General features: G+C 40.7%; 1 protein-coding gene and 1 long non-coding RNA gene across 2 annotated transcripts in view; one reads left to right on the forward strand and one right to left on the reverse strand.

The window, feature by feature from the left end:
• GYG1 (glycogenin 1) overlaps positions 1 to 989 on the reverse strand; it is a 37447-nt gene extending 36458 nt beyond the window's left edge. The window contains exon 1 of the mRNA XM_082394397.1: positions 590 to 989. Within this exon, the coding sequence (XP_082250523.1) occupies positions 590 to 974 (385 nt within the window). The 5' untranslated portion in view covers positions 975 to 989. The remainder of the gene's footprint in view (positions 1 to 589) is intronic.
• Positions 990 to 1095: 106 nt separating this feature from the next.
• On the forward strand, positions 1096 to 20576 carry LOC309629956. The gene is made up of 2 exons (XR_014245325.1): positions 1096 to 2925; positions 3234 to 20576. It is a non-coding gene; the product is annotated as an uncharacterized lncRNA (long non-coding RNA).
• Positions 20577 to 27570: the final 6994 nt, after the last annotated feature.

Genomic DNA, 27570 nt, shown 5'->3' on the forward strand with positions numbered 1-27570 from the left:
TAAAAATAGGCTCGGCGTGGCGGCCAGCGCCGGAGAGGGCGGCCGAGGAGCCGGGCCGGGACCACCGGCGTCCCCGCCTCGCGCCTGCCCCTTCCAGGAGTTGCTGCCCGCGGGCGGTGGGGGGCGGCGCCTCGCGACCCCGCCGCGCTCCGGGGCTCGGGACCGGCGCCCCGGGGGAGCCGGCTCCCCACCCCCACGCAGCCGGCCGCAGCTGCTCCGCCCGCTCGCCCGCCCGCCCTTCACGGTGCGCGCAGGAGGAAGGGCAAGGAGACGGAAGCAGGAACGGGGGCTTCGGAGGAGGGCCCAGGCGCTGCCTGGCGGGCCCCCTCGGCTGCGTCCCCGGGCTCTAGACGGCCGCTCGGGCCCCCGGGCCGGCGGGGCAGCGGCTGACGCAGGAAGCGACACGCCCGGCTGCGGCCAGCCTGCAACTTTGCGGCGGTCCTCGTCCTGCTGGGAGATCCCCCGGGGCGGACGGGCGGGCGTGGGGGGAGAAGGGAGGCGGAGGGGCTGCGAGGGGCCGCGCGGGGCGAGGAGTCCGGCGTCCCGGGACGGCGGCGGCGGCGGCGGCGGCGGGCGGCGCGGCGCATACCTGTCATGGTGCTGCCGGGGGCGCGGGCGGCCGCCGCAGCCGCAGCCGCAGGTTGGTGGCTCGGAGAAGCCGGGCGCGGGGAGTAAGCGCGGCCGGGGAGGAGGCGCGGCGGGAGCCGAGCGTCCGTCCGGAGCGCTCTTATAGCGGCTGTCACGTGGCCGCGCACGCTCCCCGCGCCCCCGGCATCCTCCCCGGGAGGCGGCCCCGGGACTGCGGGACCCGGGTCCTCACTCAGCCCTCCCACCCCTGGGGCTGGGCTCTGGGTCCATCTCCCCAGACCCTCTGGTCCTGCTCCTGCTCCCGCGGGGCACCTGCCTGGACCGCGGGCCTCCGTGTACCCCCGAACCGGGGGTTTGGAGGGGGACTTTGGGGCAGAGTGTGGCATCACTGGGACAAACTCCCGAAGAAGCCAAGGGTTAGGGAACCTTCCAAAAAACCCCAGATCACTCTAGTTAGAATAACTCATCTGAACTGCTTGAATTAAACATAAAGTTTAATTCCACTTTCTTCACCTCGAATTCCAAATCAGCCTCTGGAAGAATTTCTTAGTGTTCTCACAACGGTTTTGTGGCCTTAACCAAAAAAAAGAATAAATCTTCATTATGTTAGATTCTCGAAGTCCTCTGCATCAATTAGATATTTAAGTGTTTTCATTTATTTCTCACGTTAACTCAATGAAGTAGGTTCTATAATCCTCATTTTACAGATGGGGAAACTGAGGCACAGAAAAGTTAAGTTACTTGTCAATGGTCATATCATGTAAGTGGAGAAGGTAGGATTTGAACCATGGCAGTTTCCTTACAGAATTGACTTTCTTCGTGCAAGGCCATGATACCTCTGGTACACTGGTGCCCTAAAAGGTTAGTAAATTCTGGTAACTGTGGTTGGGTAATACAGTTGTTTAGGTTAATGCGTTTCACAAATCATGAAAAGGTGAATTTGTCATTTTTCTAGGAAGTTGAGAAATAGCTCTCTGATGTGATCACACCCTTCTCTCCCCATCTCTTCTATCCAGTCCAAACACACCAGGAAAGAAGCAGCTAGTACAATTCTCTGCAAACAGTAGTTGCTCAGTAAATGCTGAATGGAAGCCAAACAGGAAGTTGACAGCATCAGTTGAAATAATGAAATAGATGCTTTAGAATAAGTGATTTATTTGTAAAGGTGGAATTGCTATTCTCAAACCATTTATATCACTGTTTCTTCGAGTGTAAGCCTGGACCTCCTACATTAGAATCACTTGGGGCACTTGTTAAAACTGAAAATTTTTGGTCCTAAGCCCAGACCCCTGAATCAGATTCTTAATGGTAGAATCCAAGAATCAGCATTTTAAATGTCACCCTCTGGGAGACTCTCTTGAATCCTTTCCCCCTTCCTGATTATGGCAATGGAGACCACTGATTCACTTGGGAAGACCGCCTGGTTACTTGGCATTATAAACTTCCTTTGCAGGAAGTGGAAATGTGGGGCAAAGTTGCAGTGGATGGGTTTCCACTTATTCAAGGCCTGTAGGCTTAGAAGAGTTGGAGCTCTTTAAGGAATATAAAGGCTATAGTTGAATCGCACCTGTCTGGGGAGAGGGAAAACAAGAGTGATGCTTCCAGGTCTGAATTGCTTTTTCCATACTGATAAGTGGACCTGAAGGAGTGAGGTTTCCATCTTTCACCCAGGAACCCTCCAGCCATCAGTGGCCCTTAACCACCTGCTTCTTGAAGTCTAAGTATCCAGGCTGGCTTCTGCAGGGTGTGGTGCTGGGGCCAAAAGGGCAAAGCCTGGAGGAAGAGCTGGGGACAACTAGAACTGGCAAGCTTCCCTTGGGAACGAGCTCCTCTCTGCTCCACCCCACAGTGTGTTTCAGTAAAAGCGGTCACCACAGCCTCCTTTCCTGTGTTTCATGTATATTTACAGAAATGGAAAGTTTACAGCTTTTACCACATTGAGTCAAACAGGGACATTTCAAGGTTGCTACAGTCTACTCTTGCATGTTGTCTTAATTGATATTACTATTGGTGACGTACTGACCGGTTTTCCTGAGGCTGTTGCACGTTGAGCTTCATAAGGTATGAGATCAAGGCCTCTCAAAATATAGTGTGACCACGGATTGCCTGGGGATTTTATTAAAATGCAGATTCTGACTCAGTGGTTTGGGGTGAATCTCTCAGGTGATGCCCAGGCTGTGGACCAACTCTGAATAGCAAGGTGTTCGAACATTCTGGATGATAAGGCTTTGCAGGTAGTAGATAGATACTACCTGTAATACTACCTCAATACATGTTGTACTGAGACAAATGTTTGAGATTTTCATTTGTTTATTTTCTCCTGTGAAATTTAAACTTGTAGAATTTCTGGTTTTTTTTTTTTTTTAATTTTTACGCTTTATTTATTTATTTTTGGCTGTGTTAGGTCTTCGTTTCTGTGCGTGGGCCCTCTCCGGTCGCGGCGAGTGGGGGCCGCTCTTCATCGCGGTGCGCGGGCCTCTCACCGTTGCGGCCTCTCCCGTTGCGGAGCACAGGCTCCAAACGCGCAGGCTCAGTACCTGTGGCTCACAGGCCCAGTTGCTCCGCGGCATGTGGGATCCTCCCAGACCAGGGCTCGAACCCGTGTCCCCTGCATTGGCAGGCAGACCACTGCGCCACCAGGGAAGCTCGAATTTCTGATTCTTAAAAGAAAGATTTAAGTTAAAAAAAAATCTGTACTCTACATGAGTACACAGAACTATTAGCCATTTAAATCTATGCTAAATGCATAGATTCAGCATGGTTGGTCCAAATTAATTTTTAGTTGGCTTTGGAATGCATTATGTAATGTTTTGGCAGGATACTTACCTTCCTAATTATGTTTTGTTTAACATAATGCCGAGATCGGTTTGCATTCCCTCGAGCACACACACTAATTGATGGTGGGAGCAACTGACCTGGAAATATATTCCAGAGGAGGGCAACCTGCTGCCCTAAGACACAAACAGTTCCCACAGACAGCCCATGAAATAGATATACCACATCTGGCCAGACACAGGAACTAACTAGTTAACTAACTACTTAAAAATTTGCCCTTAATTGATAACAAACAAAAAATCCATACCTGGAATTGTTGCCAGTGATCAGAACCCTGATCATTTCTAATTGGATGTTTAGTTTCAAGAAATATTATCCTTGGAGGCCCAAAGCAGCCCATTCTTTGCTTGAGAGCTGGAATCCCAAACTCCACAAGTTGCAAGGGCCTGGTGACTAGTTACTTTGCCTTAAAAAAAATCTTTACTGAGATATAATTCACACACCATGAAATTCAGTCGTTTAAGGTATACAATTAAATGGTTTTTAGTATATTCACAGATTTGTGTTAAGTATCACCACAATCTAAGTTTAGAATATTTTCATCACCCAAAAAGAAACCTATACCCACTTGCAATCACTCCTCATTCTCTCCCTTTCCCTCAGCCCTCAGCCAACTACTAATCTTTCTGTCTCTATAGATTTGTCTATAGAGATTTGCCTATATGTGGTCTTTTTTAACTGGCTTCTTTCACTTAGCGAAATGTTTTTATGATTCTTCAATGTTGTGGCATGTATCAGTATTTCATTCCTTTTCATTAAGGAATTTCATTGCCAAATAATATTTCATTATATGGATATATCACATTTTAGTTATCCATTTTATGGGTAAACATGTTGGTGAACATTTTGGTAGTTTCCACTTTTTAGCTATTATGAATAATGCTGCTATGAATATTTGTTTCCAATTTTTTGTGTGAATATATATTTTTCTTTCTCCTGGATATATAACAAGAGTAGAATTGCTAGATCATATGGTAACCCTATGTTTAACATCTCAAGAACTGCCAGACCGTTTTCAAAAGTGTAGATATCATTTTGCATTCCCACTAGTATGAGGGTTCTAATTTCTTCACATCTTAACCAATACTTGTTATCATCTTTTTTATTATGGCTATTCTAATGGGTTTGGAGTGGTATCTCACTGTGGTTTTGACTTGCATCTCCTTAATGACTAGTGATGTTGAGCATTTTTCATGTGCTTACTGGCCATTTGAGTATCTTCTTTGGAGAAATGTCTATTCAAACCCTTTACCCATTTTTTAACTGAGTTGGTTTATTTTTGAGTTGTAAGAGTTCTTTATAAATTAGGAGTTTGGGATTAACTTATACACACTACTATATATAAAACAGGTAAACAACAAGGACCTACTGTATAGTGCAGGGAAATATACTCAATATCTTATAATAACCTATAGTGGAAAAGAGTCTGAAAAAGAGTACATGTATATATAAAACTGAATCACTTTGCTGTACACTGGAAACTAACACAACATTGTAAATTAACTATACTTCAATTTAAAAATCTGGAAAAAAAAGTTCTTTATATATTCTGAATACATATATATCTCTTATCAGATATATATTTCATGCATATTCAGATATATCTTATATGCATATGTATATGATTTGCAAATCTATCCTCCCATTCTGTGGGTTGACTTTTCTTGATAGTATATTTTGCAGCACGAAAGTTTTACATTTCTACATAGTCAAATTTATTTATTTTTCTTTTTTGCTTGTGCTTTTGGTGTCATATCTAAGAAACCATTGCCTAACCCCAAATCATGAAGATTTACCCCTAAGTTTTCTTCTAAGAGTTTTATAGCTTTAGTTCTTAAATTTAGGCCTGTAATCCATTTTGAGTTAATTTTTGTGCGTGGTGTGAAGTAGAGGTCCAGCTTCTTATATTTATTTATTTATTTTTGGCTGCGTTGGGTCTTAGTTGTGGCATGCAGGCTCTTCGTTGCGGTGCACGGGCTTCTCTCTAGTTGTTGCGCACGGGCTTCTCTTTAGCTGTGGCGCATAGGCTCCAGAGTGCATGGGCTCTGTGGTTGCAGCGCAGGCTTAGTTGCCCTGCGGCATGTGGGGTCTTAGTTCCCCAACCAGGGATCGAACCTGTGCCCCCTGCATCGGAAGGCGGATTCTTAACCACTGGACCACCAGGGAAGTCCCCATCTTCTTTCTTTTGCATGTGAATATTGAGTTGTCCCAGCACCATTTGTGGAAAAGACTATTGTTTCCCCTTTGAACTATCTTGGCACCTTTGTTGAAAATCAGTTGACCATAAATGTGACAATTCTATTTCTGGACTCAATTCTATTATGTAGACATATATGTCTATCCTAATGCTAGTTCCATACTTTTTTGATTTCTGCAGCTTTGTAGTAAGTTTAGAATTGGGAAGAGTGAGTTCTCCATTTTTATTCTTTTTTCAAGATTGTTTTGGCTATTCTGGGTCCTTTGCATTTCCATATGAATTTTAGGATCAATTTATTAATTTCTACAGTAAAGGAAGCTGGAATTTTGATAAGCTTGTGTTGAATTTGTAGCTCAGTTTGTCAACTTAACGACTTAAGCCTTCTGATCCATGAACGTGGGATGTCTTTTCACTTACTTAAATCTTTAATTTCTTTCAACAATGCTTAGTATTATATTGTCTTTTAAAACACATAACAAAATCAAACAAGTCAGGCCCGTTAGTTGCATAAATCCCACAGGCAGGGCAGTTGATTTTCATATCTGCTAGATACTCTAAATATATATTCTTGACTAAAATCTGATTATCGCTGAACTTTATACATAGAACAACAATGTTCTGCCCCATCACAGGACAACCTTTGCAGAACTTCACTTTGGCATTATTAGTAGTAATAGCCAACACATACCTGACACTAAGCTTCTTTTTTTCTTTTTCTTAGTCATCTTTTTTTTTTTTTTACTGTTTCATTTTTTGTTTTTATTTTTTAAGTTTAATTTTTTTGTTTAATTTTTATACAATGTTTAAATATTACTTTCCATTTACAGTTGTTACAAAATATTGGCTCTATTCCCTGTGTTGTGCAATACATCTCTGAGCCCATCTTAATAGTTTGTGCCTCCCATCCCCTCCCACTACATTGTTTTAAAATGAACTAACTAGTGGATGACAAAGCCTATAAGTGCAAAGGGCAGCAAGAACTAAAACATGTTCTCCCCAGAGTGACACATCCCTTTCTCCTCACTACAATACCTGACATGCTTTTGGAGTTTCCAGGCTTTCTACTCAAAAGGCTACCTGCTTCCTCTTGAACAGTCTTCCTGTGCTACAGCCCTGCATAAGCTTCTTATACATATTAAATCATTTAACCTTCCCAACAATCTAATGAGGTAGCCTCCAATCCCCACATTAGAGGTGAGGCACAGAGCTTGCCCAACATTATACAACTAGTTATTTGTAGAGCTGGGATTGGAACCAGGTGGCCTGCCTCTCCAGTCTACTAACTATTACTAACCACCATTTGGCAATGTGTATAGGTTGCGCACGCCTCAAAAGCTTCAAAAGGATATGTGTATAGTGAAAAGTAACTCTCCCCTGCCACCTTTCCACCCCAGTTACCATGTTCCCCTCCTAGAGTGGCATTATCTTCTTGACTTTTTCTGTGGCTTTAAGGATGGCACAGAAAACTCACTGTTGTGGCTTTTCTTATGGGCTCTTGAAGATGTTTGTTGGTGTCTCACACTTTCCTCTTTCAGAGGATCCATGGGAAAATTTTCACGTTGGTCTTGGTATCAGAAAGAGTGTTGCACTCCTTAATACTTAGTTTTTTCTTTATCTTATAGACATTTTGAGTCATACCAATACGTTTCCCTCTTTTTTTAGGCCACTTAGAGGCCTAGAGCAAAATTTGTAACTACTTCCCGTAGTTATTTGGCTCTTCACCCTGCATTTATTTGTGCTTCAACATTTTTTCTCCATTATTACACTGCCTGACTTGTTTATGAAGTTGCTGAGATCCTTTGGAAGTGGGGAAGGAATGTGGAATTAATTAGTAAATAATTAAATGATCAGAGGTTTCTAGTGGGAGTAGAGCAGGGAAGATGAAATTTCAGCTCAATCTGGGTGACTCTGGAGGTTTTTGTAGTGATTTGTCAGTAAAATGAAAATTCCATAAATTAGAGAGACAGGGTTAACTGATCCACACATGGGAATAACCTTCTGTAATTAGTTTAAAATCTTAAAAAGACAAAGTAGTTGCTTGATTTTTCATTCTTACTTTTATCATTTATTCTACCAGTAATATAATAAAGACATGATAGTGGTTAACAGGGAAGGACAAATTTGTCCAGGTTCTCAAATATATTTCAATTTTTTTTACATTTCGAATTTCAGATTTGGAACATTTCAAATATTTTTCACCTTTCAAGTTTTAGTTACTGTATTTGTGATCTTTTAGTTGGTTGATTGTCCTATAAATTAGCTAGTTATAAGACTGAAAATTAAGAGAATCTCTTTGGCAGTTAACTTTTCTTTAAAATGCTTTATGATGGTATAATTTATATACAGTGATTTCACTTTTTAAAAGGATACAATTCAATGAGCTTTGACAAGTATATACAATCATATAACCATCACCACAATTACCTCCAAAACTTTCCTTTTGCATCTTTGTGGTCAATTCCATCCCCCTACCCTGGCAAACGCAGCTCTGATTTCCATCCATATAGATTTGCTTTTTCTAGAGAAATGCAATCATACAGTATGTAGGTTTTTGTGTCTTGTTTCTTTCACTTAGCATAATGCTTTTGGATTTATTCATATTGTTGAGTTTTAGTGGTTCATTCCTTTCTATTGCTGAGCGGAATTCTTTTGCATGCATATACCACAGTGTATTTATCCACTCAGCAGATGGACATTGGAGTTGCTTCTACTCCGGTTTTATGAATAAAGCTACTGGGAATATTCAAGTATAAGGAGTGGGATTACTGGGTTGTATAGTATGGTATTTTAACTTTATAAAGAAACCATTAACTTTAAAGGAATGGCAGTTAACTTTCAAAGATCACTGCCAAATTTAGATACGATCATGAAAAATAGAAGCTACTGTTTTTATACAAATCAGTTATGTCTTAAGATGATCTTATGTCCATTCATAGTACACTGAGAGAAAAGGGGACATACGTCCCCATGTGTATTACTGGAGATTTAGTTTTTCTAAGCATGCCAGAGCCATCTGCTTTTACTTGTGCAGCATGCGTACACGCAGGGCCTCATCTGAGAAAGATTAGAAAAGATGACCCCAAGGTTCATTACAATCCAAAGTCTTAGTGATCTATCAACTGCGGGGGTTTTGCCTGAAGAGCAGAAAACATGGAGAGAGAGAACATTACCAAACCTCAAGGTCACAATATACATTATAGAAAGTACTCTCCTGAGGATTGTATCATTTGATCCTCAAAACAGCCCATCAGGTAATCCAGCTAGATACATGATATTTTCACAAGCCCCCCGGGAATCTAGCAACAGTTTTATTCTTCTTTTTTTAAAAAAATTATGCTTTCAGTTTTAAAAAAATCCTAAAGGCTGTAACAAGTACCCTCACCCAACCCTGAGCTGTCTTCACATCACTGAACTACACCCCACCCCTCAGGCTCACTGCATCTCCGATTCAATCCCAGCCCTCTAAGGTGAGGGTGAGGGATGTATATTGAACACAATGCTTGAAAACAAAAAGTTTTATTTTTTTGTTTTGTTTTGTCTTTTTCTTTTCCATCAGAAAAATTACTTTCTTTAGTTCATGCAGAATTATTTTTTGTATATTACAAGTGACGTAACTGAGACACGGAGAACTTAGCAGATTGTTCAGGGTCATTTTAGTAGAGAGTGGTAAGTCTGGGTCTTCTTAAGCTGTGCTACTTCACTGAAATTTAAGTGGGAAGCAAAACATTCATCAGAATTTAGGGCCTCAGAGATATTCATTGCCAAAGTAGGCAATCAGTATGTCAATAAGTTCCCACCATCTGCTTCTTCTTTTGATGTAGAGGAAAAGAAGGAATGAATGGGGCACTGGCTTTTTGAAGAAGATCTCTAAGACTCTCTAAGAAGAGGAAAAAAGGCAGAAGTAGAAGAAGATGGGTGAATGCAAGCAGGGGTCTGAGAGAGGCTTCTATTCCATGGGCAGGCGGAGAAGGAGTTGGGTGAGAGTGTAAAAGAGCAAAGAAGCCTCCAAGGTCATGAAAAAGCTGGTGTCAAAGGACATAAGTTATTTCACTCCCTGTAATTCCCAAGCAGCTCCCAGAATAGACCCTGCCAGTTACTCCTGGTTCCAGGGAGAGGTCATTTGATCAAAGGCTTAATGATTTCTTGGAATGTCCTAAAATCCTGAAATATCTCCACCTGTCTGAAATTCTTTTTATGGAGGACAGATATTTTACATACAGTTAGAGAGAAAATAAATTCTGGTTGAAGGAGGAGAGACACTTATTCTGAGAGCTAATTAGTATCAGGCACAGTAAAGAATAAGTACTACATATATGATCTCATTTAATTTTTCCGACAGCATGTGTGGGAGATTAGTAGCTCCATTTTGTACACAAAAATGATGAAACTGAGAGGTTAAGAAACTGTTTACCTTCAATGTGTGAATATGCCTTTTATGAGCCAGTAAATAAGACTCTGTGTCCAGAGGTATTTTTGTCATATATAAGTACACTTGGTTTCGCTTGAAATGATCACTGAAGATTTTTGAAAACAGACTTCTTAATAAAGCAACACATTTTCAGAAGATGCATTGATTGAGGCATCGCTATTTTGCACATAAAGCAATTATAGTAACATCTAATTCTTGGAACCATGAATACCTAGTGCTGCTGTGGTCGTTTGTAAATTGAAAAGGTGTTTATGTAGAAGTAGAAATTTCCTCAGTCCTGGTACTAAAACTTTTTAAGGAATATTTAAGTTTTTGTTCCAAATATGTATGTTAAGCATTTTTTCCAGTAAGGTGAGAACAAGTGACTTTTTATTATTCTGCACAGATCGATAAGGTCCTTGAGCTATAAAATACTAACTCACTTCTCTTTTGAATTACATGGCTCTTAAAGCTATGCACCTGGTTGCTTTCACTTTTGCTTCTGATGTACTTTCAAGTTCATTATGACCAGATGAATGTTTGTTTCCCCAAACATTTCAGCTTTTGTTCTGTTGGATGACTGAGATAATTTTTGATTTGGATTTAAACAGCTTTAAAAATTTACTAAAGTACCCACCGTGTTAACCTTCATTGGTAAGGGTTTAGGACTCACAGTCTCCTAACATCTATATTCTGGAAACAGATTGGCAATCAATAATTTCCGGATTTGTGGGTAAACCGGCTCCATGCTGCATAAACTGACCTTGAACTGAAGATTTTTCTCTGCCAGTTTGCAACAGGAAAACACCTCCTGCAGCCCAGGATCTTCCTTGAATACTACAGAGCAAAAAGCTGTCACCAGAATTTGATACTACACCTCTCCATTGCCAAATAGGATACTCCAGCCAAAACAGTTCTGTCACGGTACATCATTAGGACTCACCCGGCTTCTGGCCTGGCCAAAAGCTTAGGAGGGATGATAGTATATAACCGCCTTAGGCCTATCAGAAAATCAGCATGTGAGCTCCTTGGCAAGTTCTGTTGGTGTCAACTGAGGGCAGCCCTTTCTGGAGGCAAGTGGGTTCTCCCAAACGGAGATGACGCAGAGCTGCCTAGCCACCTGCCCTAAAGTGATACTCCTTTATGATTCTGGTGTGTTAGCTTAGACGAATTCATCAAGAAAGTGTGTGACTACTGTATGTGAAACTCACAAGGGGATGTCTGTAAGAAAGGCACTACACACTCCAGGGACAAGCAGAAGAATAGCTTTTATCGAAGATATTGGTTCTAGAAATTTGACCAACAGACCTCCTAGACAAATAGGTTCTGAAAGAAATAGAATTTGTCTAGAAAAGGTGTTTAGATGCTTTTTGAGGTCAGGAGAAAAATGTTTCAAAGGAACAGAGGCCCTGAAGTTCCCAAGGAATATGCTCAGCTAGTAAGGACAGCTGGGTGTTTCTGACACACTGGTGACACAGACAGCACAATATGTTCCCTGCCCACAGAATCTTCTGGATTGTAGGCTTAAAAGTTAAGGCCTTAAACGGCATATAAATAATCAGGACTAATGGTTGATGTTTAAGGTGAAGTTTAAATAAGAAAAAATGGAAAGCAGAGGTTAATACAGGAATCCACATTCGTTTAAGATTTGATTTTTCTCTTTTGGAGATTTTATAGGATTTTCTTTATATTTTTGTTGGTTTCAAGAAGATTGAAAATTGGGTCCAGACTTTCAGGGTTAAAATAAATAGACCACTGTGTAATTGTCTCAGTTAAAAAAAATATATATGAAAAGAGTTAAGTATTTGGAGCAGTATTTCAATACTGAAATGGATTTTTTAAAACTGTAAGAAAGGGATAGAGTAGGCTATTTATTATTATTGTAAATGTACTTTTAATTATTTTACTTAATTTTTGAATAGGTAATTTTTTTTAATGGTTCAAAATAAGTATAAAAAGGTCTATGGTGAAAAACCTTTTCCAAGCCCTGTCCTGCTTTCCACAGGTAACCATTTCATGTATATATGACACCCCACATTTGTATGCAAATGGAAACATCCTATACATCTCCTTAAGTGGTACCTTGCGAGGGAGTGGCCAAGCTGGTGGGGTAGGAAGACCCTGAGCTCACTTCCTCCCGTGGGCACACCTAAATTACAACTCTTTACAGAGAAACTGTTGATGAGAAAAACCTAAAGACCAGCAGAAAAGATCTTCTATAACTAAAAATATAAAGAAGGAACCAGAGTGAGACGGGTACGAGGGGGTGGAGACATGGTACAGCCAAGACCCATACCACTGGGTGGGAGACCCACAAATGGGAGGATAATTAAAATTGCAGAGTTTCTCCCCAAAGAGCCAGTGGTCTGAGCCCCACATTGGGCTCCCTAGCCTGGGGGTCCTGCACCAGGAAGACAAGCCCCCAGAACATTTGGCTTTGAAGGCCAGCGGGACTTATATTGAGGACAGCCAGGGCTGTGGGAAATAGACTCCACTCTTAAAGGGCGCACACAAAATCTCACACACTCGGGGACCCTGGTAAAGAAGCAGCAGTCTGAAAGGAGCCAGGGTCAGATCCCCCTGCCGACACTGGAGAGCCTCCTGTAGGGGCAGAAAGCAGCTGGGGCTGGCCCTGAGGACACAGACACTAGCGGCAGCCTTTTTGGGGCGCTCGTTATACCACGAGGACACTGGTGCAGACAAGCATCATTTAGGAATCCTCCCTCTAGCTTATCAGCACTGGGCCCAGCCCCACGCACCAGCCTGTGAGCGCCAGTACTGGGACACCTCGGGCCATGCGGCTAGTCAGGCTGAGAAACAGCCCCAGCCACCACCTAGGACCCTCTGAGCGCACAGCCACCCTAGGACCTGGCCCTGCATACCTGCACTGGCACTAGTCCCCAGCCTCCAGGGCCCTGAAACCAGAGACCCTGGGACCCAGCCCCACCCACCAGTGGGCCAAAACACCTACCCCAGGACCGCAGGGCCCTGCAGCCAGAGACCCTGGACCTAGCTCCACTCACCAATGGGCTGGCACTAGCCCCAGGACCTGGCCTCACCCCCTAGTGAGTGGGCACCCACCCCAGGACCACCACAGTTCCTCAGCCAGCTGCCCCAGGATCCAGTCCCACCCACCAGCAGCCAGCAGCCTCCATATAGGGCAGGGCTTGGCAACCAGCTGGACTGAGGGCCGGCCACAGCTACCAGACTGCCCACAGTAGTCAGCCTGCGACAACAGAAGGACCCACACAGCCTAAAATGCGGGGCACCCCTAGAGCATATAGCTTTGGTACCCAGGGGGGAGTGTGCTGCTGGGACATATAGGGTGTCTCCTACAAAAGGCGGCTTCTCCAAGGTCGGGAAGTGTAACCAACCTACCAAATATATAGAAATAAAAACAGCAAATTAGGCAAAATGAGGCAACAGAGGAATATATTTTAAATGAAAGAACAAGATAAAAACCACAGAAGAAGAACTAAATGAAGTGGAGATAGGCAACTTACCTGATAAACAGTTCAAGGCAATGACTGTAAAAAAGCTCAAAGAACGCAGGAGAAGAATAGACGAACACAGCAAGAAGTCTAACAGAGTTAGAAGATAGAAGAATCAAACGGAGCTGAATAATACAATAACTGAAATAAAAAATACACTAGAAGGAATCAACAGTAGGTTAGATAATACGGAGGAACGATCAGTGAGGTGGAAGATAGAATAGTGGAAATCACTGAAGTTGAACAGAAAAAAGAAAAAGTAAAAAGAAATGAGGACACATTAGGAGACCTCTGGGACAATATTAAGCATACTAACATTCTCATTATAGGGATCCCAGAAGGAGAAATGAGAGAGAAAAAGGGCCTGAGAACATATTTGAAGACATAATAGCTGAAAACTTCCCTAACCTGGGAAAGGAAATAGACACCTAGGTACAGGAAGCACAGAGAGTCTCAAACAAGACCAACTCAAAGAGGACTACACCAAGATACATTGTAATTAAAATGGCAAAAATTAAAGATAAGGAGAGAATATTAAAAGCAGCAAGGGAAAAGTAACAAGTTACATACAAGGGAACTTCCATAAGTCTATGAGCTGACTCTTCAGCAGAAACTCTGCAGGCCAGAAAGGAGTGGCACAATATATTTAAAGTGATAAAAGGAAAAATCCTACAACCAAGAATACTCTATCTGACAAAGCTTTCATTCAGATTTGATGGAGAGATCAAAAGTTTTACAGACAAGCAAAAGCTAAAAGAGTTCAGCACCACCAAATCAGCTTTACAAGAAATGTTAAAACGGGGGACTTCCCTGGTGGTCCAGCGGTTAAGACTCCACGCTCCCAATGCAGGGGACCCGGGTTTGATCCCTGGTCAGGGAACTAAATCCCACATGCGTGCCACAACTAAAGAGTCCACATGCATCAACTAAAGAGTACACATGCCGCAACTAAGAGCCTGCATGCCACAACTAAGAGCCCAAATGCTGCAACTAAAAGATCCCACGTGCTGCAATGAAGATCCCAAGTGCCGCAACTAAGACCCGGCACAGCCAAATAAATAAATATTACCAAAAAAAAAAAAAAAAAAAGAAACGTTAAAGGGACTTTTCCGAGCAAAAAATAAATAAAAGGTCACAACCAGAAAGATGAAAATTACAAAAGGAAAAAGCAAATATACAGTAAAAGTAGTAAATCAACCACATATAAAGCTAGTAGGAAGGTTAAAAGACAAATGTAGTAAAATCATCTATATCCACAATAAGCAGTTAAGGGATACACAAAACAAAATAATGTAAAATATTATGTCCAAACCAGTAAATGTAGGTTGGCAGGGGGAGTAAAAATGCAGGGTTGTTAAAATGGGTTTGAACTTAAGAGATCAGCAACTTAAAATAATCATATTTTATATAAATAAAATACATATATATAGCTATATATAAACCTCACACAGTAACCACAAACCAAAAATCTATAAAATCTGTCTATCTATAAATCTATACCCACAGAAAAAAGAAATGCAAACATAACACTAAAGATAGTCATCAAATCAAAGAGAACAAAAGAAGGAACAAAAAAAAAAACTACAAAACAACACAAAAACAATAAACAAAATGGCAATAAGTACATACCTATCAATAATTACTTTAAATGTAAGTGGACTAAATGCTCCAATCAAAAGACACAGACCCACATATATGTTGTCTACAAGAGACTCACTTCAGATCTAAAGGCACACACAAACTCAAAGTGAAGGGATGGAAAAAAGTATTCCATGTAAATGGAAGCTAAAAGAAAGCCAGGGTAGCAATAAGTAGACAAAATAGACTTTAAAACAGAGACTGGGGACTTCCCTGGCGGTCCAGTGGTTAAGACCCCATGCTTCCAATGCAGGTGGCTTGGGTTTGATCCCTGGTCAGGGAACTAAGATCCCACATGCCTTGCAGCACTGCCAAAACAAAAAAACAAACAAAGACTGTAATAAGAGACAAAGAAGAACATTACATAATTAAGAAATCGATCCAAGAAGATACAACAATTGCAAACATATATGCACCCAACATAGGAGCACCTAAATACATGAAGCAAATATTAATAGACATAAAGGGAGAAATATTGTACTATTATACAAGAATAGTAGGGGAATTTAACACCCGACTTACATCAATGAACAGATCATCCAGACAGAAAATCAATAAGGAAATGCTGGCCTTAAATGACACATTAAACCAAATGGACTTAGTAGATATGCATAGTATATTCAAACCAAAAGCAGCAGAATACACCTTCCTTTCAAGTGCACAAGTGATACCTTGCTTTTTTAAAAATTAATAATCTTTATGTCTTAGAGCAATTTTAGGTTCACAGCAAAACTGAACAGAAAGTACAGAGAGTTCCCATACACCCTTTGTCCCCACTCCCCCCACCACACACACAACCTCCCCACTATCAACATCCTTCACCACATTAGTAATTTGTTACAATTGATGAGCCTACACTGACACATTATTATCACCCAAAGTCCACAGTTTACATTCAGGTTCACTCTTGGTGTTGTACATTCTAGGATTTTGGACAAATGTATAATAACATGTATCCACAATTGTAGTATTATACAGAATAAATTCACTGCTCTAAAATTACTCTGTGCCCGGCCTATTCATCCCTCCCTTCCTCCAATCCCTGGCAACCACTAATCTTTCTGCTGTCTTCATAGTTTTGCCTTTTCCAGAATGTCATATAGCGGATTCACACAGACTTTTCAGATTGGCTTCTTTCACTTTGGAAAATACGTTTAAGTTTCCTCCATGTCTTTTCATGGCTCAATAGCTCATTTCTTTTTAGTGCTAAGTAATATTCAATTGTCTGGATATCTCACAAATTATTTATCCATTCACCTACTGAAAGACATCTGGGTTGCTTCTAAGTTTTGGCAATTATGAATAAAACTGCAATAAACATCTGTGTGCTGGTTTTTGTGTGGACATAAAGTTTTTAGTTCGTTTGGGTCAATACTAAGGAGAGCAATTGCTGGATCATATGGTAAGAGTACATTTAGTTTTGTAAGAAATTGCCAAACTGTCTTCCAAAGTGTATATATCATTTTGTATTCCCACCAGGAATGAATGAAAATTCCTCTTCCTCCAAATGCTCACCAGTGTTTGGTGTTGTCAGTGTTCTAGATTTTGACCATTGTGATAGGAGTGTAGTGGTATCTCATTGTTTTAATTTGCATTTCTCTGATGACAGATGATGTGGAACATCTTTTTTCATAGGCCTATCTGCCATCTGTATATTTTCTGGTGCCGTATCTGTTAAGGTCTTTGGTCCCTTATTAATTGGGTTGTTTGTTTGCTTATTGTTTAGTTTCAAGAGTTCTTTACATATTTTGAATAACAATTCTTTATTAGATATGCCTTTTGAAAATATTTTCTCCCAGTCTGTGGCTTATGTTTCCATTCTCTTGACAGTGTCTTCCACAGGGAAGAAATTTTTAGGTTTTTTTAAAATTATTTGCTTTATTTATTTATTTTAAAAATTTTATTTATTTATTTATTTATTTATTTATGGCTGTGTTGGGTCTTCGTTTCTGTGTGAGGGCTTTCTCTAGTTGCGGCAAGTGGGGGCCACTCTTCATCGCGGTGTGTGGGCCTGTCACTATCGCGGCCTCTCTTGTTGTGGAGCACAGGCTCCAGACGCGCAGGCTCAGCAATTGTGGCTCACGGGCCTAGTCGCTCTGCGGCATGTGGGATCTTCCCAGACCAGGGCTCGAACCCGTGTCCCCTGCATTTGCAGGCAGATTCTCAACCACTGCACCACCAGGGAAGCCCAGAAATTTTTAGTTTTAATTCAGCTTATCAAGGCACAAAGGATTGTGCCTTTGGTGTTATAACTAAAAAGTCTTTGCCAGACCCAACGTTGTCCAGATTTTCTCCTTTGTTATCTTCTAGAAGTTTTATAGTTTTGTGTCTTTTAAATTTAGGTCCATGACCTATTTTGAGTTAATGTTTGTGAAGGAAATAAGGTCTGTGTCTAGAATCTTTTTTTTTTCTTTTGCATGTGAATGTGCAATTGTTCCAGCATTATTTGGACCATATTTGTTTCCATTGTAGTGCTTTTGCCCTTTTTTCAAAGATAATTTGACTATGTTTATGTAGGTCTATTTCTTTATTCTGCTCCATTGATCTGTTGGCCTATTCTTTTGCTGAAACCACACTGTCTTGATTATTGTAGCTTTATAGTAAGTCTTAAAGTCAGGCAGTATCAGTCCTCCAACTTTGTTCTTATCTTTTAATACTAAGTTTGCTATATGGGCTTTTTGCCTCTCCACTTTATAACCAGTTTGCCAGTATCCACAAAATAACTTGCTAGGATTTTGATTGAGATTGTATTGAATCTATAGATCAAGTAAGAAGGACTGAGATTTTGACAATATTTAATCTTGCTATGCGTAAACATGGAATATCTATTTATTTAGTTCTTCTTTGATATCTTTCATCAGAATTTTGTAGTTTTCCTCATATAGATCTTACACATATTTCGTTAGATTTATACCTAAGTATTTCATTTTTGGTGGTGCTACTGTAAACGGTAATGTGTTTTTAAATTCAAATTCTACTTGTTCATTGGTGGTGTATAGCAAAGTGATCAGCTTTTGTATATTAACCTTGTGTTCTGCAACCTTGCCATATTTTTTTGTCAATTCTTTCAGATCGTCATCTGCAAACAATGACAGTTTTATTCCTTCTTTCCCAATCTGTATATGTCTTATTTCCTTATATTGTCTTATTGCGCTAGCTAGGACTTCCAGTATGATGTTGAAAAGCAGTGGTCAGAGGGGACATCCTTGTCTCATTCCTGATAGTGGGAAAGCTTCACATTTCTCACCACTAAGTATAATGTTAGGTGTAGGGTTTTTCTCAGTTGTTCACCATCAAGTTGAGGAAGTTCTATTTCTAGTTTACTGAGAGTACCTTGCTTTTCTCCTTAATAATATAGTTTGGAGCACTTTCTATTATGGACATTAAGAGCTGCTTTATTATTATTATTATTATTATTATTACTTAAGCTGCACGGTCCTCCATTGCATGGATATACTACAGTTTATTTAACCTGATTGCTGTTGATGGGTATTTAGATTGTTTCCACATCTTTTGTTAGCACAAACAATGCTTTAGTGACTAACCATATACATAGATCATTTTGCATGTGTGAAGATTCCTAAAGTTGAAATAGCAGCTAAAATCATATGTATGCATTTGTTACTTTAATTACTAAATTACTCTCTATTGGGATTGTACCAGTTTATACTCATACCAGTAATATATGAAATATTTAAAAAGTTGTATCTCAGTGTAGTTTTGATTTGTATTTCTCTTACTATGAGCAAGGTTAAGTATATCTTCTATCTCTTTTTATATTTAAGAATCATTTATATTTCTTTTTCTTTCTACATCCTTTGCCTATTATTTTATTGGACTGTTGGTATTTTTCTTAGTGAGGTATAATAGCTCTTTACATATTATGGAGATCGTTCATTTGTCTGATATGAATTTCAATTGTGTGTATATGTACAGACTGTTTTAACACAGAGCAGATTCTCTGCCCCAGTGGTGTTCAAACATAAGATCGCTTCATTAGAGTTTTATAGCAGATATTCTTGGATCAGATCTCTGGAACATATGACTTTTAAAGTACATTGTAGGGGCTTCCCTGGTGGCGCAGTGGTTAAGAATCCACCTGTCAATGCAGGGGACACGGGTTCGAGTCCTGGTCCAGGAAGATCCCACATGCTGTGGAGCAACTAAGCCCGTGTGCCACAACTACTGAGCCGGCACTCTAGAGCCTGCAAGCCACAACTATTGAAGCCCTTGCACCACAACTACTGAAGCCTGTGCACCTAGAGCCTGTGCTCCGTAACAAGAGAAGCCACCACAATGAGAAGCCTGCACACCACAACGAAGAGTAGCCCCCGCTCGCCGCAACTAGAGAAAGCCCACACACAAAAACGAAGACCCAATGCAGCCAAAAAAAAAAAATTAAAGTACATTGCCATTCTCAGCTTTTATACTTTATTGATCAAACATTGCCTTTTTTAGACTAGAAAACCTAGGTCTGCTTAACTATGCACTCTCCATATAAAGCAGTTTGTTTTAAACATAGTCTACTCAGCATCTTCTCAGAAGACAAAGCCTGAATACTTGGTAACCACACATTTGTCCAGTATCCAATGACCTGCATCTTCGTACCCTTTTCCCTAGAAAAGAAGCAGCAGCTGTGGCCTATCACCTTTGAGTATTTTGGCCAGCAGCCTGGCACCTTGGAAATTTATCCAGCATGCTTTTCAGAGGTATTTAGACCCTTTTGGGAAGAATGCAAAGTCATGAAAGGAAACCAAGAACATTGAAGATTTATGCCTCTTGTGTAATTTAGCTGTAAGAAACAAAGCCAGTTTCTGCTCAGCACTTCCTGTAAGATGAACTGAAAACTGCAGAGAAACATGTTTAAAGATAATTAATACATTTGTATAATATTTTTGTCAAATCACTCACATCACACATTTTAGAGGCAGCTTGAAAACATTTCGCACACTAAAAGAATGAAAGCATTTTATATTTATTTCCTGGAGGTGGTAGGACAAGAAGAGTCCTGGGTTTCTGAAATCCCCAGAAGATGATTCTGCATATACTGCACATAGCTACCAACTGCTCAAAATCAGCGGGGCCTCATTTGGGATTTTGGACGTGTCAAGAAACAGTATGGGGCTGATTGAAGTAAATGGCAATGAGAGGTCAGCAACCGCTGAGGATTTTTGTTCAAGGTTCTTTTTTTTTTTCAAGTTTAAGAGCAAGACCTCGCTAACTTAGAGTGATTAAAGCCAAAACTTTTCTAAAAGGGATGAAGTTAGTTTAGGTCATATCAAACAGTTTGGTACTTCAGTTTCTTTCTTTTTTTTTTTTTTTTGGAAAAGTTTTCCTTCTCTCAACTCTTTCCTAATTAGCTTTTTGACCCCTATAACTCTGTCCCTCATTTTTTTTCCCCTTTCAAATTCTATTCTCTCCTACCTCCAAGCGAGTCTAATCAAAGGAATACATTCTTTACTTCTTTTTTGTTTTCTTTCCTCGAGGGCACATCACTTGTGTTTATGGACAACCTGATATTCAAGAAGGATGAAATCTGGATCTAAAAGAGGTGCTAGATGCAGCAAAGTGCACAACTTTGACCACAACCCCTGATTGGGACGCGGTGGTAGGGAAGGCCAAGAGTGAACTCAGTGACTCTGGGCATTTCTCATGGCTGATCTGGAGCCTCATGAGGTTGTAGACAGAAGCGGATGTTCTAGGAAACCATGAACAAGCCAGGTCCTGTCAGGATTCATGCAAGTCAAATAATGGTTGGATCCACTATACTTGGCCAGCCATGGAGAACACCCCAAGACACCTCACCTGTTAGGTACCTGGCAGAAACAGTCAATCTTCTCTGTCAGTTAAAAAATGAGGGGAGTGGGTGGGAAGGAGTGGGAGAGAGAGAAAGAGATTAAAAAGAAGCAGCATTTTTTTCTTACCAAAGTTACAAGACCTCCAGGTTGAATTCACAATAAAGACAGGGAGGAGAAAGTTCAAATGGATATATCCCACGCATGGCATTAAAAATGAAGCTTAAACATATGCAAACAGCATGTCGACTGTAGCTCTGAGATGGGGAAGCACAGGCTCTGGGGTGAGAAATAAGCTTGTGCTGAGAAACCATCTGGGAAAACAGACTAATTTTAATTGAACCAAGCTGAGACCTCTAGCATTTCCTTCCAATGAGATCCAAGCTGCACAATGACACAAGCTGATGTTCAGTTGTGGAGATGCCCATGTGTCCTCGCCTAACAGCTGTCACGGTAAGTCCACGCTGCTCCTGAAAGCTAGATAATTAACTGCCATTTGCTTTGAAGTCCATGGAAAGCTGCTTCCTACTGTGGTACATTTACAGCTTCTACAACTGCCATGTCAAATGTTCAGTGCCTCAACCATGTCAGTCCCACTAACTCCATTAGATGTTCAGGTTTCTCAAAGGTATTCAAATCCCTGAAGCTGCCATGTGAGGTCTTTCAAGACAGATGTTTAAAAAAGTGACGTTTTAAATCATTAGATTATTAAATAAGTTTACCAAAAACATGGCTATAAGTCACGGATGTTTGTAGCTTTTTTTTTTTTTTTTTAATCGAGGGAGAGCTGTTTTCAAAGGGATCAAATTTGGGAAGAGTGGATATAGAATTGTTAAATCTATAGAATGGTCCAGGTAGTAGCATTACACTAAGAAACATGAAGAAGACTATGTCAGTTTATTATTTTTTTAAGAGCTTAATAAGGGGGCCAAATTCACTTCTCTCTACCTTAGAAGTTTCCAAATAGGCTTTGGGAAAAAATATATTTATAAAAAGGTTCAGAGTAAAGTTTCAGAATGAACCTAAGTTTAAACTAGTGTATGTATGCATTGAAGGTAGCAGGGAATAAAGCACAACTGAATGAACATTTTGATTTATTTGTGTTCCATATATATCTCTCTGTGGCAATGTGACAGTTGGATCTCTGTAAAGGACTTTGGTCTCTAGATATTAATCATTCAAGCCAAAGTAAATATAATTTTACTCTGAGACTGCTACAAAGGGAAAGGAATTAATGTGATATTTTAAAAGATAATGTTTCACAGCACAATTTTGAAATAGATTACTAAGACTTTTAGTGAAATTACATTAGTTGATTCTATATACATTACACTGTAGTAAGAATACACCAGTGTTTTCAGGCTGAGATTACTTGGTAGGGTTACCCAAGGGTAATTGCCAGTTTGGGTTTATCTTTGTAGTAAAAATCAAATGTGGACTGCATCGAAGCAGAAATTCAGGACTTAACCTGCTCTGTAGAAATCATCTGCTCTTAGCAAAGCTTCATAGTTATTTTTCTTTTAAAATTTGTTGTTTTGCCTTTAGGGAATTGATGGAAAGTCATTGTGAGTGTTTTTGTGGATAAAGTTAAAATTGTTTCATTAAATGTTAATGGACTTAATAGTCCAGTTAAAAAGAGCCAATATATTAGCCTGTATTAAGCACTTAATGCTGACATGGCTTATGTTCCAGAATTGCATTTGGGCCTGTAGAGCTGAACATCAGATGTGAGCATAGGTTAGGAATGGGTTTTGTTCCTCTGCCATAAGGAAATAACCATTCTGTTTATAAATGACTCATTTTAAACAAAGCAGCTATTTCAGATGCAACCAATTGGTTTATTTTGGCCCAAAGATAGATTCGGACATCTATTTGAATATTAGGAATGCAGCATGGCTCACTGGACTTGACAAGAGAATAGAACGAGAGTTATATACAATTTCATAATATGTCTCTAACTTTCTTTAGCGCCTTCACTATCAAATAAGCTAACAATGCTATTGGGAGGAATTATCGATTTTAAAGTATTTTGCGAGTGTGCAAGAGATTTTTGCTGATTGTTTTTTTGGAAAGGAAACTTATGCCATAGTAAAGATATATATTGAAAAATGAATTTGTTCTTGGTTGATTAAGAGATTTAAAAGGCCATTTCCTCCAGATTAGATGAGAATAATTATTGCTTGCAGTTTTGAGCAGTTAAGGATACATTACGCAGAGTGAGCAAGGAATGCAGTCTCAGCTTAGCCCGCAGTTCCACAGGACCTCCCTTATTCTTGTCTTCAGGGATCACAACATTGTGTGTCTTTGGATACGTCGTTGTCAGCACTTTTGAAATGAGACGACACTCGTTTTAATATAATCTTAAACATCTGGAAATAGAAATACTTCATGGTTTCACAATACATGAACCACATGTAGTTTTGAACCATATGGACTCTATGCAGGCTGAAATGGTCATACACGAGGGCTTCCCTTTCCTCCTCCTACTTTATAAAATGGTGGGGAATTCAACAACGAGATCGCAAGATGGTATGAAATGAAAGCTTTAAGAACTTTCATTCATTCATTCAACAAGTATTTTTGAGCACTGACTGTTTTCGTTTCCCACCCAGAGAAATGTAAAATCAGCACAAAAGTCTACAACTGTCTTTAGTTACAAAAATTCTAGTATTAGAGCTATGAGTTTGTCCAAAAGAATTCAGAATAAACAATATATGCAAAATGATGACAGAGGTAGAAGGGACAGAGAAAGAGCTTGAGACTAACCAATGGGTCCTCAAGGAAACAACTGAATTCTCTCAGCGTTAGTGTCCTCAACAAATGAGGGCTGGATTGGTAACTTGAGAGGCTCCTTCTCACTCAGCAATTCTGTGGATCACAAGAGAAATCACCGTCAAGAAGAATAATAATAATCCCAGTACAACAGAAGAGATTGACACTCTGGGTCCTCCCAGGGGCATGAAGTTTTCTAAAATTCTCTGGTTTTCAGATGCTTTGAATGTATGTTATACCATTGTCTAATATTCAAGCACTTCGAAAACTGCTGGGCACTTGATGAATACAAGGTATATTTCTCGAAATATCATAATTCTTTAGGATGTAAGACACAATCCATGGGTAACTTTCTAAGCTCAAGTCTCCACTTTGAATTTCTTTTATAGGCAAATGGGGGAAGCTGATAGAAGGAACATAAGGTATTAAAAATTAGCCAAGCCTGCATGGTCATTCATCTATTGCTTGAATTTTATATAGTTAAGTTACCTTTAGGAAGCCATGATAAATCTACTGCCTTCATGACCTGAGAATGTTTGGGTCTTCGACAGCTTTTACATGGTAACTCAAGAATTTTGCCAATATCAGAGCCTTAAAGCCAGTCAGTTATGGGCACACAACAGGACAGATCTAACATTTGTTTCTTTCCTTTGTCAGGTACTTTTTAAAACTTTTTACATGTATTAACTCATTTAATCCTCATAGCAATCCTCGGGTAGGTACTATTATTATTCCTGTTTCATGGATGAGGGGATCAAGCCACAGAGAGGATACAAGACTTGGCCTAATATCACTTAAATTGTAAATGGCAGAGCTGGATTTGAACCTATGTGGTCTGTTTTTAAGGCTCATGCTGATGTCTACAATTAAACAGCTACCTTCCAACATGACTACTGACGTGCTGTATCGACAGTGACACACGCAGTAACCAAGTGTTTAAGCCAAGCACTGCTGAGTTGGAGACAGGGCCAGCTCTATCTCTCACGCATAAAAGGCCAGGGCCTAAGACCCAGGGTAATTTTAGGCACCCAAGAAAACGTTTTAATTTCCTCTAAAATCAGAAGGAAAAAAGAAGAACATAATCGAGCCTGGATCATGTTTGTTTATATTGGCATAGCCATAATTTATATTTTCTATATTGAAAATGTGCCCAGGAACATCACAGTGTGGGCCCGATGGGAATAGAAGTAGGTGGGTGTGGACAGAGCTGCTATTTGCAGGCCCTTCTGGAGGCTCCTCATCTGGTCCCTTCCTCTTCTCTGCAGGCTGGTACTCAGGCAAGCCACGCCCAGCCCATCTTTGGCCAAGCTGCTCAGCTGCTCAACACAACATTAGACCTTTGGCTTCTCCTTGAAGTCCCCTCCCCTCCCCACCCCATCCTCTGCCTTGGTCACCAGGTGGATGCCGGCTCTTTTCCCTTCTCTCCCGCTCTGTACTGAGGCAAGCTTGCTACCACCTTTCACTGCTGGCCTGCAGGTGGGCCTGGTCTGGTCTGTATAATGTTTTAACACATCAGAGATAGTTGGCAACATTAAAAAAAAAATTGGGAGGTTTCACATAAAAACCTGGATTTCTGTCTTCTCTTGAAAAATCAGAAGGCTTAGTAGCATTGGGCCTATATTACACAGCTCCATTTGGCTGGAGCTGAGTGGAGCTATTTGCTTCAGCCCCTCCTAGCTCTGCCTGGCCCTGTAAACATGGGAATTTCAATCTTTGCACTTAGATATAAATGACAGCTTAAAACATTATCTTTCCTCAAAATTCTTGCAGGTTTACAGAGAAGGAAGGAAGCTGTAGAGATTATACAATGATAATGGAATTGAGGGCCTCAGCCAGCGGGAAGACATGGAGGACATCAGGGCTTCAGCATTTCACGTCAGGTGAGGCCTTTGCTACTTTCACTGTGAGAAAGGCTTGTCCTGAGCTTCCCATGAATGGTGTGACCAGAGCAGCCTGGCTTTGCAGGGATAAAGGTAGGTGGAAAGTGAGGCAGGGGAGGCAGCAGAAGTTGGTGATTTGCCACCTAACCTCACCCACCCTTCCTGCCATGCTTCGTCCTGGTGAAACCAGGTAAAATATGAACTTAATACAGAATTCCTGCATCTTATTTTTTAACTTTATTGTGATGATTATTATTTTGAAAGACAGAACTTCAAAGAAGCTGGCAGGTGCTAACTTCACAGAACGCATGTAAAATATTGTCCAGACAGTTCAGTTCCACTGGGCGACTCTGTGCAAGGCCAGCAGGCATCCAAAGGTGAAAAGAATTTTTACTTTAGCTTCTTGTTGGAAGCCCTTCTATTTAAGAATGAGATTTTATATTTTCTCCATAACAATGCAGCCTTTTTAAACTTTGCCTATGTTTTTATTGGCACCCATGTGAGCTTTCTGTGTGGGCAAAATATTGCTGTTGCCCAGCTTTTGACATTGGTGCTGAAGAGTGAAGAAATGCAGCTTCTCATTCTCACTTTTATAAGGCTCTTCAGATCTATTAGCTGAACTCCTAGAAGCCCAGGTAGGCATGTACAGTTTTCATATTTGGTTTGACCGCGTCGATAGTGTTACTCTAGAGGGTTTGTCATTACATACACTCAGTACTTAATATAAATATATGAGGTATCTGATTACTTAGCTAGTTACTGAATATAGGGGGTGAACAAAATATGATTTTGTGACCGTGCCACCTAGTAAGAGGAAGATGACCTTGCCCTGAACAGCCCCTTCTGCCTGCAGAAAAAGGAGGGCTTCAAAGATACAATATGATCATTGTATTTCATTTGTCTTACCTAATTCAATGCCTGACATCCCAGAAATCTTTCTTTGTTAATATTTATTGTCCACATAGTATATAAATTATGGCTTATACATATATGGCACTCAAATGATGCACAGGATGTAGAAGACATGGTTCCTGCTCTCGATGAATTCAGTCAGTGAGGCAGGACCAAAGAAGGAAGCAATGGGCCTTATATACCGCTGTATATTAAGCACTAAATTGTATGGATGTATGTATACATATATGAGTATATTTTAAGCACATTAAAAAATTTTGCCAATCTGATAGGTGAAAAAGTGGATCTTACTATAGTTCTAATTTGGACATGCTTTTACTTATAAGGTACCTGGCTGGGGTGTGAGGGATGCAATGTTATCTAGGGAAGTGAAGGGTTTCCCAGGGCCAAGCTCTCAGGGGAGGGCCCATGCCCTTGAACTTATTTGTTTCCACCTGTGGACAACTGGTTCACAGAGAGACTTTAACTGTGGCAGGAACCACCCAAGTCATCTCCAAATCTGAAGGTGCCTGAAAAAGCGGCATCCACTTATCCTTGCCTGTGGATGGGTGGGGTAGGGCCTTTGGTGTATCAGTTTAGACCTATCTCCAGGACGTTGCCAGGTCCCCGGACCTCACACCAGTGAGGAAGTTTGTCCTGAGGTTTACCACAGGGCCCCAGCTGTTTGAGAGAGGAGGCAGTCTGTTTTGGGCTCGGCCATTCAGGGTAGGCTAAAGTGGGTCTTAGGCTGGGTTTCAAGAGTTGAGAGTGAGGACACAGAGCACGGCATGATGGCGGAGGTCACTGGAGTTAGCACATTGGGAATGGAGTTATAGAGAGATGGAGTTTCAGCCAGATCGAGGCAGGGATGGGGAGAGGTAGGCTACGGAGCTTCTGCTTTATCCTTCAGGTAATGCTAAGACGTTTTTATGCAAGGGAGGGGAAGACATGACAAAAGCAATGCTCTCGGAAGATTAACCTGGAAGCTTAGAGTGATTAGAAGCTGCAAGAGGCTGGAGGGCCGGTTAGGAGGCTCTTGAATAATCCAGGCATCAAGTAAGTAGAGACTGAATTC

Source organism: Balaenoptera borealis (genome assembly GCF_965194805.1).
Source record: "Balaenoptera borealis genome assembly, chromosome: 5".
NCBI lineage: Eukaryota > Metazoa > Chordata > Mammalia > Artiodactyla > Balaenopteridae > Balaenoptera > Balaenoptera borealis.